This window comes from Enhydra lutris, unplaced genomic scaffold (genome assembly GCF_002288905.1).
Source record: "Enhydra lutris kenyoni isolate GAN:26980312 unplaced genomic scaffold, ASM228890v2 scaffoldscaffold3, whole genome shotgun sequence".
Classification (NCBI taxonomy): Eukaryota; Metazoa; Chordata; class Mammalia; order Carnivora; family Mustelidae; genus Enhydra; species Enhydra lutris.
Genome location: NW_019154087.1, coordinates 41208227 through 41221651, shown reverse-complemented (window position 1 = coordinate 41221651; position 13425 = coordinate 41208227). Strand labels below are relative to the sequence as shown.

The window sequence follows — 13425 nt, the reverse complement described above, 5'->3', positions numbered from 1 at the left end:
TACACTGATTCTCTATATTTAAGATGCAAAACAGCCTTCCAGGAGCTATTTAATTAAGTGAAAGTAAGTCTAGTCCCTTTGGAACCAAATGGTTCAGTGAACAAATACATGTCAGTATGTGAAGGAAGTGGGGGAAGTTATTATGTGCTTCATAGACATGGTGACACTTTATAACCCCATATCAGGGATCCTAAACAGTGATTGGTTGAGAAAATTATCAAACTGAGTTTAAATTTCAGCAGGTACAAAATTGTCACGCAAATGTCCAGGACAGTGAGCCACTCTCAGTCTTCAATGCGAAAGATAAGAAATCCTGGATTTTCAAAGTCCCTTTGAAGGCTTTTAAGGTAAGATGAAACCTCGTCTTTACTCAGAACCAACTGATTCCTGTAGAAATTTTAATTTCAGAGAAGAAGCTGACTTGATTTTATGAAGTGAATAATCCTTATGCTTAGATTTTTTTCCTTCCCCTTTGACTTGGCAAATCAAGACTACATGTTAAAAGAGAACAGAAAATTATATGGTAAGGGATACTAATTCCATCTAGCAAAATATTGGATCACTGAAAAATAAGAATTTTATTACAGCCACTATGTTAAAATATCAGTTGCTAATAGGAAGAGAATACATAAGATGAAGCAAATATTATAAATCTAAAATATTAACAACGAAATAAGGAATTAGAATATTTTATACATAATTCATGATAGCTCCATTACTGTTATTTTTATCTACAAAAACCATCTTTAAGAATCTTGAATCTAATTAAAGACATTTTTTAGCCTTACCATTGCAATATAAGATGTGATGGCATTTAATAAATAAGTAAAGACACAATCTCTTCCAATCTCACATAGTGACGATAGTGACATTTAAACACTGACTTGGGAAATAAACATGGATTTGGGAATTTCAGTCAACACATTATAGTACATTTACTTCAAAGCTTGGCTAATCCATTTAGTGGTAAGCTCCATGAGGGTAGGGCTCATATCTATTTCCAGGGCTCAGTATCTGGTCCATGATAGTTCTTCAAATGTTGAATGAACGACTGCATCCCAGTTTACATTTATTTTTTGGTCCCTGAATCACCAAACTTCAGCCTAAAATATCAGGTATTTTTTGCCAACTGACATGAGGGTTTTTAAAGCTAGATTAGAATATGTCTACTTAAGATATCTGGAAATTCTGACCTCTATCCCATACATTTTCTGTTTGATGATATCATAACAGGTTTAGAAAATGAAAGAGGTTTTGGGCTGACAGAACTGGGGCCATTTCTTTAGCAGTGTTTTGAGCTATTTACCTACCTGAGAATATAGTGGCAAGCATCACGGTGCACATTGCAATTGTTCTGGAGTGGGTCTGAAAGAGAACCAAAGTAGTCAGATTGCAGGATTGTGGTTTAGCATGGACTGCACATAACCGTGACCTTCACCACAGGTACCTTTCTAGGACACCATGGTTGTCCAAATGGACACCATGGTCCAAATAAGTGTACACCAGTCTTCAGCAGAGTCTATGTAGTAATTAGGCTTGGTACTGCAAAGTTCTGTATGGTACCTGCTTACTAAACAGCTACCCTTCAACATCTGTGCCCCAGAGTAAGCCCATTTTTTTTTTCCTCTCGGAAATCATGTCCTCTCTCCTGTAAGGAAGTGCCAATAATTCTATGACACTTAATATTCACTAAAATTTTATTATGTTTCCATAATCAACATTAAATTCAATTAAAGCTATTTTATGACATGCATTATTTTAATCTATAAACTCAGTGGGAGTTCATGAAATAGGAGTAAAACTCTTTCTTCCTTTCTGTGGTAATAGTATCATTACACCAAGAAATCTAATTTTCAGTAATGGTAATTTAAATTTTTGATTCACATGGACTATACAATGTCTATTCCAATGTATCAAAATATATATTATACCATTTCTGAATGTGAACTCTAACAGGAATAAAGGATCATATTTTTAGAAGCTCCATATAATAATTGCTATCATTTATAAAGGGATTGCTAAATACCCAGAACACTGCTAAGTATGCTTATACTAATAAGTATTCACCAACAATATTCATAAAACAGCTCTTTCTGTGCTATGTATTAGAATATAGTGATTACAACACATTCTCCTAGGTTTCAGGAGTAGGTCAGAGAATATATAAGTAACCAGGTTATGTTAAAATGGTAGAATATGTTACCAGCGAGGTTTGCAGAAGTTTCTGGGTGTAAAAAGGATAAAGACACCAAATGCCCTTTATTTTTTTTTTTAAGATTTTATTATTTATTTATTTGACAGAGAGAGATCACAAGTAGGCAGAGAGGCAGGCAGAGAGAGAGGGGGAAGCAGGCTCCCTGCTGAGCAGAGAGCCTGATGTGGGGCTCGATCCCAGGACCCTGGAATCATGACCTGAGCCGAAAGCAGAGGCTTTAACCCACTCAGCCACCCAGGGGCACCAAATGCCCTTTGGAAAGGAGTCAGAGAATGCTCCTCAGAGAAGACTCTTCTGCTAACATAATTGGTATAATCTCAAAGTGTAGGTATTATTATCCCAGATGGAGGGAACAAAGGCTTAATAAAACTACTTAAATCTCTGAAGTTCATGCAACAAGTAGCAGAGGTAGAACTTGAACCTAGGTCTCTAAATCCAAACTTCGTGTTCCTTCCACTAGCCAAGGCTACATGATGTTAGTAATTTCTTTCCTTCACAGTGTCCTATAGCCCACTTCTGTGGATTGTGATGGGGATGATAAATGATTCCTCTTTTAGTGATAATCTTAGAATTAGTTAATACTTGATTAAAATTATTCCGAAAAAAATGTTATCACCATCAAAAATAGCAAAACAAAGTTATGGTTGTATCCTTTGTAACTACATGGCTGTGTCTCTTCATTGGCATAGGCAGAAAAAGTCTAGTTAGCTACACCAGTGCTGAGCCTGATGATGCCTCCGTATGTCTCTGGGAGCACTCCAGCTATGTTCTGTAACACTGAGTCTTGATAGCCTTCTTCTCATGTTGGATATATACTCCCTGCCCAGGAAAAAGTCAAAATAATACCTTACCATGGTTATCATCTTTTTCTTTATAAGTAATTTTTGCTGTTCTTTTTTCATTAAAAACAGGTTGATTAACATTCCTAAAGAAAATGAAGATAATTATATATTTTTGCATTTGGGCAGCAGCATGGGCTATTCCAGTAAGTATGTATTCCTTAGAAAATCTCCTCACTTTGTTATCTCTTTTAACCTAACATTAAATAATATGTATTTCCTTAAGACTTTGAAGACAAACTGTGCCTAAACATTTAAATTTCCATGAAAGACTTTATGAGATATCTTTAGGGGTCTCAACAAACCCAAATATGCACTCCAATTCATGCTCCCATTCCTCTAAATGAAACTAATACCTTGTCAGATGGATTATTACTATTAAAATTTATTCCATTTGTGTTTGCTTTGGCAGCACATATACTAAAATTGGAATAATACAGAGAATATTAGCATGGCCCCCATACAGGGATAACACACAAATTTGTAAAATTCATTCAGATTTATATTCAATGCTCAAAAGTCATGGAGACTTCAGCCATCTTTGCTCATGCCCTGTGAATTTCATTATAATATCAATGAAACCTACATATTTTTAAAAAAGATTTTATTTATTTATTTGACAGACAGAGATCACAAGTAGGCAGAGAGGCAGGCAGAGAAAGAGAGAGAGGAGGAAGCAGGCTCCCCGCTGAGCAGAGAGCCCGAAGCGTGACTTGATCCCAGGACCCTGACACCATGACCCGAGCCAAAGGCAGAGGCTCAACCCACTGAGCCACCCAGGCACCCTGAAGCCTACATTTTAAAGGAAGTTTTCAAGGAATTATTTGGAAAAAATAAGGATTTTTTCAATGTAGGAGAAAATTAATGTTTCACTCAGATAATTTTTTTTTTAATGCTCATTGGGGAAAATTTGGAATACACAGATAAACACCAACAAAAAAAAAATTAGGAAAATTAAACCATTTGTAATTTTGTTACCCTGCTATGGGTAACATTTTGGTATGCTTTCATACTATCAAACAACTTGGTATTTATGCAGTTCAGAATTTTCTCAACTATTTCAAATGTGCTCCTGAAGGAGCGAAGTAGCATATTACTTTATTTTGTTTCTTCACTGGCTCTGGTCATACCTTGTATTTTCTTAGGGGTTTGGTCAGGATTATACTTAAGGTGGGTCTTGCGCTAGTGTGGGAGGTTTGTACAGAAACATTAAAGGTCTATCTCCTCATTTTTATAAAAGACAATCCTCCTTGAGGTAACTGTCCGGTTAATATCAATAAAATCAGTAATACTATTGTGAGAATTATCTGTATGCCCAGTTTAAATCCTACATAAGCTGTGTAACAAGCTTGGTTAGATATTACTTTGGCCTTTGCATTATATATTTTTCTTCATTTAGAGAAAAATGTGTGTCTGTATGTATGTGTGCATGTGTGCATGCATGTATGTTTTCATGTTTTCAATTTTTCATGTTTTTCATTCAATTTCATGAAATTGAATGTTTTCAATTTCCAACATTTTCATTTTGGTAGGTTCCTCAAATCAAGCCACTGGAGAGACATGCTGTTGACAAATCTACAAATTTAAATCTTCTGGAAAAAGCAAAAGTGCCAATACAGGTATAGGGTATAAAATGTGTTTCTAAGCTGTTTTTAAATTCTTTTTTTTAAAAATTAATTAATTAATTAATTATTTATTTGAGAGAGAGAGAGAGAGAGAGATCACAACAGAGAGCATGAGTCGGGGAGGGACAGAGGGAGAGGCAGACTCCTCACCTAGCAGAGAGCCTGACACGGGACTCCATCCCAGGACACTTAACCTACTGTGGCAGATGCTTAACTGACTGTGCCACCCAGATGCCCCTCAATTCTATTAACTTCCAGAAAACTGATGCTTACCTTTTCAGTCTGTTTTACTTCAAGATAAAATCTACAAATTATTTTGAATTGTTTCTCTTTTCCAGGATGAGTTAAATGCCAATGATACCACTGAAAGTGGTGACCCCCATGAAAATGAAAGAGGAAGGCAACAATATACCAGAGATGGTTACAAAGAAGAAAGAAATGGCTCTGAGTGGGTGGAAATAGGAGGGAAAAGTTCTTCTACAGATTCCATGTTAGTAAATGATGAGGGGAATAGTGTGGACCAAAATGGGGTCACAGGAAAACCAGAAACATATGGTTATGATGGGATACATGGAAAAGAAGGTAGCACCACAGCAAATGGCATCAGGGGACAAGTAAGCATCATTGGCAATGCTGGAATAGCAAATGGAAGCAATATTAATAGAAATGCTGATAAGAATTTAAACAATGGAGGAGTTGTTGGAGATGCAAGTCTGAGTGAGAATGTCACTGTTGTCCAAGAAGAAGACCATCAAATAGGTAGAAGCAATAACAGTACAGGCCATGAGGATGAAATAAATAGGAATGCCTGTAGAAATGAGGGTGATACAAGTGAAATAACACATCAGAGAGAAAGTGAGGGAAATGGGAATCAGGAGGCAGAAGTAACACCAGGAAGAAGTGGAGCTGGCAGTGGAAAAGATGCTGGCCTGGATAATTCTGATGGGAGTCCTAGTGGAAATGGAGCAGAGGAGGATGAAGAAATAGGTTCTGGTGATGATGAAGGTGAAGAGACAGGGAATGGAAAAGAGGGTACTGATAACAGGAAGGGCCAAGAGGGTCAGCCTCATGGAAAAGATGACAATGATAACAGCTTAGGTCAAAATTCAATTAGTAGTGAAGATGATGACCCAGAAGATAAAGAAGATCCCCATGACATCGATGGAGACAACACCTCCAAGAGTGAGGAGGATTCTGATGGTATTTCTAAAGACAAAGTTAGCCCAATAATAGAGGACATGCAAAAGCCCAATTACGAGGAAAACAATGCCGTGGAAAAGAAAATCACTGATGATTCAGAGCTAGGTGCTACTGGGAAGAGTCAAGATAAGGTTAGTTTGTAAAGCTGATTTCTTTCAAATGGCAGTTTAAATTCTCCCCCTCCATTCATTGATGGAAACACAAAAATAAATCATAATAAGCATTCATCTGTTTTTGCACAGAAATTACTTGAATATTTAATGGGAAAGTCAGAGTCCCTATTAAACTCTGATACATAACAATTTTTTAAAAAGATTTTATTTACTTAATTATTTGAGAGTGAGAGAGCACAGTGGAGGGGGCATGGAGGAGCAGCAGAGGGAGAGAGAGAAGCAGACACCTCACTGAGCAGGGAGTCTGATGTGGGTTTTGATATCAGGACTCTGGTTCATGACCTGGGCCAAAGGCAGATGCTTAACTGACTAAACCACCTAGGTATCCCCAGAACAATTTTAAAAACAGACATTTCTGAAAATTTGGTTAGAATTCTATAAGCCTAATCGTAATAACTGATGCACCTTGTAACTGTTCACACAAGTTCCTACTGTGTAAAAATGTGAATGGGTTGTTAGATGATTTAAACACCAGAATTCTTGCAGGTGAAAAAAGCACGTTTTTACAAACAGAAGTTTATGAAGTACTAGAAGCTGAACTTCTGTTTTTCTGGTCACATTCTGCAGTCTTGTCTTCCACGGACCAATGCAATTTTGCAGCATACCATCCATTAACTAATCATTCTTTTCTCCATCTTTCCCCAGGGAATAGAAATGGAAGGTCCCAGTAGTGGCAGCAGAAACATTACCAAAGAAGCTGGGAAAGTCAGTGAAGATAAAGAGAGTAAAAGACAACAAGGAATGGTCATGGGGAAAGGAAATGTCAAGACACCAGGGGAGACTGACAACATACAAGGGCTTAGTCAGAAATCAGAACCTGGAAATAAGGTTACACGCAGCAAAACAGGTAGTGAAAGTAATAGTGATGGGTATGACAGTTACGAGTTTGATGACAAATCTATGCAAGGAGATGATCCCAACAGTAGTGATGACTCTAACAGCAATGATGATGCTGATTCTGAAGGTGACAATGGCAGCAACAGTCAAGGAGACACTGGCTATAACTCTGATGAATCAAAAGATAATGGCAATGACAGTGACTCAAATGGAGGAGCTGATAATGACAGTGACAGTACATCAGATGCTAATGACAGTGACAGTAATGGCAATGGGAACAACAGGAGTGATGCCAATGGCAAATCAGACAGCAGCAAAGATAGATCAGACAGTAGTGACAGCAGTGATAGCAGCGACAGCAGTGACAGCAGTGACAGTAGCAACAGCAGTGATAGCAGCGACAGCAGTGACAGTAGTGACAGCAGTGACAGTAGCGATAGTAGTGACAGCAGCAATAGCAGTGACAGCAGCGATAGCAGTGACAGCAGCGATAGTGATAGCAGTGACAGTAGCGATAGCAGCAATAGCAGTGACAGCAGTGACAGTAGTGACAGCAGTGACAGCGGTGATAGTGACAGTAATCACAAGTAGGCAGAGAGGCAGGCAGAGAGAGAGGGGGAAGCAGGCTCCCTGCTGAGCAGAGAGCCTGATGTGGGGCTCGATCCCAGGACCCTGGAATCATGACCTGAGCCGAAAGCAGAGGCTTTAACCCACTCAGCCACCCAGGGGCACCAAATGCCCTTTGGAAAGGAGTCAGAGAATGCTCCTCAGAGAAGACTCTTCTGCTAACATAATTGGTATAATCTCAAAGTGTAGGTATTATTATCCCAGATGGAGGGAACAAAGGCTTAATAAAACTACTTAAATCTCTGAAGTTCATGCAACAAGTAGCAGAGGTAGAACTTGAACCTAGGTCTCTAAATCCAAACTTCGTGTTCCTTCCACTAGCCAAGGCTACATGATGTTAGTAATTTCTTTCCTTCACAGTGTCCTATAGCCCACTTCTGTGGATTGTGATGGGGATGATAAATGATTCCTCTTTTAGTGATAATCTTAGAATTAGTTAATACTTGATTAAAATTATTCCGAAAAAAATGTTATCACCATCAAAAATAGCAAAACAAAGTTATGGTTGTATCCTTTGTAACTACATGGCTGTGTCTCTTCATTGGCATAGGCAGAAAAAGTCTAGTTAGCTACACCAGTGCTGAGCCTGATGATGCCTCCGTATGTCTCTGGGAGCACTCCAGCTATGTTCTGTAACACTGAGTCTTGATAGCCTTCTTCTCATGTTGGATATATACTCCCTGCCCAGGAAAAAGTCAAAATAATACCTTACCATGGTTATCATCTTTTTCTTTATAAGTAATTTTTGCTGTTCTTTTTTCATTAAAAACAGGTTGATTAACATTCCTAAAGAAAATGAAGATAATTATATATTTTTGCATTTGGGCAGCAGCATGGGCTATTCCAGTAAGTATGTATTCCTTAGAAAATCTCCTCACTTTGTTATCTCTTTTAACCTAACATTAAATAATATGTATTTCCTTAAGACTTTGAAGACAAACTGTGCCTAAACATTTAAATTTCCATGAAAGACTTTATGAGATATCTTTAGGGGTCTCAACAAACCCAAATATGCACTCCAATTCATGCTCCCATTCCTCTAAATGAAACTAATACCTTGTCAGATGGATTATTACTATTAAAATTTATTCCATTTGTGTTTGCTTTGGCAGCACATATACTAAAATTGGAATAATACAGAGAATATTAGCATGGCCCCCATACAGGGATAACACACAAATTTGTAAAATTCATTCAGATTTATATTCAATGCTCAAAAGTCATGGAGACTTCAGCCATCTTTGCTCATGCCCTGTGAATTTCATTATAATATCAATGAAACCTACATATTTTTAAAAAAGATTTTATTTATTTATTTGACAGACAGAGATCACAAGTAGGCAGAGAGGCAGGCAGAGAAAGAGAGAGAGGAGGAAGCAGGCTCCCCGCTGAGCAGAGAGCCCGAAGCGTGACTTGATCCCAGGACCCTGACACCATGACCCGAGCCAAAGGCAGAGGCTCAACCCACTGAGCCACCCAGGCACCCTGAAGCCTACATTTTAAAGGAAGTTTTCAAGGAATTATTTGGAAAAAATAAGGATTTTTTCAATGTAGGAGAAAATTAATGTTTCACTCAGATAATTTTTTTTTTAATGCTCATTGGGGAAAATTTGGAATACACAGATAAACACCAACAAAAAAAAAATTAGGAAAATTAAACCATTTGTAATTTTGTTACCCTGCTATGGGTAACATTTTGGTATGCTTTCATACTATCAAACAACTTGGTATTTATGCAGTTCAGAATTTTCTCAACTATTTCAAATGTGCTCCTGAAGGAGCGAAGTAGCATATTACTTTATTTTGTTTCTTCACTGGCTCTGGTCATACCTTGTATTTTCTTAGGGGTTTGGTCAGGATTATACTTAAGGTGGGTCTTGCGCTAGTGTGGGAGGTTTGTACAGAAACATTAAAGGTCTATCTCCTCATTTTTATAAAAGACAATCCTCCTTGAGGTAACTGTCCGGTTAATATCAATAAAATCAGTAATACTATTGTGAGAATTATCTGTATGCCCAGTTTAAATCCTACATAAGCTGTGTAACAAGCTTGGTTAGATATTACTTTGGCCTTTGCATTATATATTTTTCTTCATTTAGAGAAAAATGTGTGTCTGTATGTATGTGTGCATGTGTGCATGCATGTATGTTTTCATGTTTTCAATTTTTCATGTTTTTCATTCAATTTCATGAAATTGAATGTTTTCAATTTCCAACATTTTCATTTTGGTAGGTTCCTCAAATCAAGCCACTGGAGAGACATGCTGTTGACAAATCTACAAATTTAAATCTTCTGGAAAAAGCAAAAGTGCCAATACAGGTATAGGGTATAAAATGTGTTTCTAAGCTGTTTTTAAATTCTTTTTTTTAAAAATTAATTAATTAATTAATTATTTATTTGAGAGAGAGAGAGAGAGAGAGATCACAACAGAGAGCATGAGTCGGGGAGGGACAGAGGGAGAGGCAGACTCCTCACCTAGCAGAGAGCCTGACACGGGACTCCATCCCAGGACACTTAACCTACTGTGGCAGATGCTTAACTGACTGTGCCACCCAGATGCCCCTCAATTCTATTAACTTCCAGAAAACTGATGCTTACCTTTTCAGTCTGTTTTACTTCAAGATAAAATCTACAAATTATTTTGAATTGTTTCTCTTTTCCAGGATGAGTTAAATGCCAATGATACCACTGAAAGTGGTGACCCCCATGAAAATGAAAGAGGAAGGCAACAATATACCAGAGATGGTTACAAAGAAGAAAGAAATGGCTCTGAGTGGGTGGAAATAGGAGGGAAAAGTTCTTCTACAGATTCCATGTTAGTAAATGATGAGGGGAATAGTGTGGACCAAAATGGGGTCACAGGAAAACCAGAAACATATGGTTATGATGGGATACATGGAAAAGAAGGTAGCACCACAGCAAATGGCATCAGGGGACAAGTAAGCATCATTGGCAATGCTGGAATAGCAAATGGAAGCAATATTAATAGAAATGCTGATAAGAATTTAAACAATGGAGGAGTTGTTGGAGATGCAAGTCTGAGTGAGAATGTCACTGTTGTCCAAGAAGAAGACCATCAAATAGGTAGAAGCAATAACAGTACAGGCCATGAGGATGAAATAAATAGGAATGCCTGTAGAAATGAGGGTGATACAAGTGAAATAACACATCAGAGAGAAAGTGAGGGAAATGGGAATCAGGAGGCAGAAGTAACACCAGGAAGAAGTGGAGCTGGCAGTGGAAAAGATGCTGGCCTGGATAATTCTGATGGGAGTCCTAGTGGAAATGGAGCAGAGGAGGATGAAGAAATAGGTTCTGGTGATGATGAAGGTGAAGAGACAGGGAATGGAAAAGAGGGTACTGATAACAGGAAGGGCCAAGAGGGTCAGCCTCATGGAAAAGATGACAATGATAACAGCTTAGGTCAAAATTCAATTAGTAGTGAAGATGATGACCCAGAAGATAAAGAAGATCCCCATGACATCGATGGAGACAACACCTCCAAGAGTGAGGAGGATTCTGATGGTATTTCTAAAGACAAAGTTAGCCCAATAATAGAGGACATGCAAAAGCCCAATTACGAGGAAAACAATGCCGTGGAAAAGAAAATCACTGATGATTCAGAGCTAGGTGCTACTGGGAAGAGTCAAGATAAGGTTAGTTTGTAAAGCTGATTTCTTTCAAATGGCAGTTTAAATTCTCCCCCTCCATTCATTGATGGAAACACAAAAATAAATCATAATAAGCATTCATCTGTTTTTGCACAGAAATTACTTGAATATTTAATGGGAAAGTCAGAGTCCCTATTAAACTCTGATACATAACAATTTTTTAAAAAGATTTTATTTACTTAATTATTTGAGAGTGAGAGAGCACAGTGGAGGGGGCATGGAGGAGCAGCAGAGGGAGAGAGAGAAGCAGACACCTCACTGAGCAGGGAGTCTGATGTGGGTTTTGATATCAGGACTCTGGTTCATGACCTGGGCCAAAGGCAGATGCTTAACTGACTAAACCACCTAGGTATCCCCAGAACAATTTTAAAAACAGACATTTCTGAAAATTTGGTTAGAATTCTATAAGCCTAATCGTAATAACTGATGCACCTTGTAACTGTTCACACAAGTTCCTACTGTGTAAAAATGTGAATGGGTTGTTAGATGATTTAAACACCAGAATTCTTGCAGGTGAAAAAAGCACGTTTTTACAAACAGAAGTTTATGAAGTACTAGAAGCTGAACTTCTGTTTTTCTGGTCACATTCTGCAGTCTTGTCTTCCACGGACCAATGCAATTTTGCAGCATACCATCCATTAACTAATCATTCTTTTCTCCATCTTTCCCCAGGGAATAGAAATGGAAGGTCCCAGTAGTGGCAGCAGAAACATTACCAAAGAAGCTGGGAAAGTCAGTGAAGATAAAGAGAGTAAAAGACAACAAGGAATGGTCATGGGGAAAGGAAATGTCAAGACACCAGGGGAGACTGACAACATACAAGGGCTTAGTCAGAAATCAGAACCTGGAAATAAGGTTACACGCAGCAAAACAGGTAGTGAAAGTAATAGTGATGGGTATGACAGTTACGAGTTTGATGACAAATCTATGCAAGGAGATGATCCCAACAGTAGTGATGACTCTAACAGCAATGATGATGCTGATTCTGAAGGTGACAATGGCAGCAACAGTCAAGGAGACACTGGCTATAACTCTGATGAATCAAAAGATAATGGCAATGACAGTGACTCAAATGGAGGAGCTGATAATGACAGTGACAGTACATCAGATGCTAATGACAGTGACAGTAATGGCAATGGGAACAACAGGAGTGATGCCAATGGCAAATCAGACAGCAGCAAAGATAGATCAGACAGTAGTGACAGCAGTGATAGCAGCGACAGCAGTGACAGCAGTGACAGTAGCAACAGCAGTGATAGCAGCGACAGCAGTGACAGTAGTGACAGCAGTGACAGTAGCGATAGTAGTGACAGCAGCAATAGCAGTGACAGCAGCGATAGCAGTGACAGCAGCGATAGTGATAGCAGTGACAGTAGCGATAGCAGCAATAGCAGTGACAGCAGTGACAGTAGTGACAGCAGTGACAGCGGTGATAGTGACAGTAGTGACAGCAGCAACAGCAGTGACAGCAGTGATAGCAGTGACAGCAGCAACAGCAGTGACAGTAGTGACAGCAGCAACAGCAGTGACAGCAGTGATAGCAGTGACAGCAGCGACAGCAGTGACAGTAGTGACAGTAGCGACAGCAGTGACAGCAGTGACAGTAGCGACAGCAGCGACAGTAGCGACAGTAGTGACAGCAGTGACAGCAGTGACAGTAGTAACAGCAGTGACAGTAGCGACAGTAGTGACAGCAGTGACAGCAGTGACAGTAGTGACAGCAGTGACAGTAGCGATAGTAGTGACAGCAGCGACAGCAGTGACAGCAGTGATAGCAGTGACAGTAGTGACAGTAGTAACAGCAGTGACAGTAGCGATAGCAGTAACAGCAGTGACAGTAGCGATAGCAGTAACAGCAGTGACAGTAGCGATAGCAGTAACAGCAGCGACAGCAGTGACAGCAGCGACAGCAGTGACAGCAGTGACAGCAAGTCAGACAGTAGTGACAGTAGTAACAGCAGTGATAGTAGTGACAGCAGTGACAGCAAGTCAGAGAACAGTGACAGCAGTGACAGCAAGTCAGACAGTAGTGAAAGCAATGATAGCATTGACAGCAGTGATAGCAGCGACAGTAAATCAGACAGTAGTGACAGCAGTGACAGCAGTGACAGTAGTGATAGCAGTGACAGCAGTGACAGTGACAGTAAATCAGATAGCAGTGATAGCAGCAACAGCAAATCAGATAGTAGTGACAGCAGTGATAGTGACAGCAGTGATAGCAGCGACAGTAAATCAGAA

At 39.0% G+C, this 13425-nt stretch overlaps 2 protein-coding genes across 2 annotated transcripts in view; both read left to right on the top strand.

The window, feature by feature from the left end:
* The first annotated feature begins 3149 nt into the window (after positions 1 to 3149).
* On the top strand, positions 3150 to 7480 carry LOC111152796 (dentin sialophosphoprotein-like). The gene is made up of 4 exons (XM_022511441.1): positions 3150 to 3200; positions 4587 to 4673; positions 5018 to 6010; positions 6698 to 7480. The coding sequence occupies exons 1-4, from the start codon at positions 3150 to 3152 to the stop codon at positions 7478 to 7480; spliced, it is 1914 nt and encodes a 637-aa protein (XP_022367149.1).
* A 367-nt stretch (positions 7481 to 7847) lies between these two features.
* LOC111152787 (dentin sialophosphoprotein) overlaps positions 7848 to 13425 on the top strand; it is a 6171-nt gene continuing 593 nt past the window's right edge. Inside the window, 5 exon segments of the mRNA XM_022511428.1 lie at positions 7848 to 7856; positions 9749 to 9835; positions 10180 to 11172; positions 11860 to 13415; positions 13417 to 13425. The exon segment at positions 13417 to 13425 is cut by the window's right edge and continues 208 nt beyond it. Coding sequence (XP_022367136.1) covers positions 7848 to 7856; positions 9749 to 9835; positions 10180 to 11172; positions 11860 to 13415; positions 13417 to 13425 — 2654 coding nt within the window.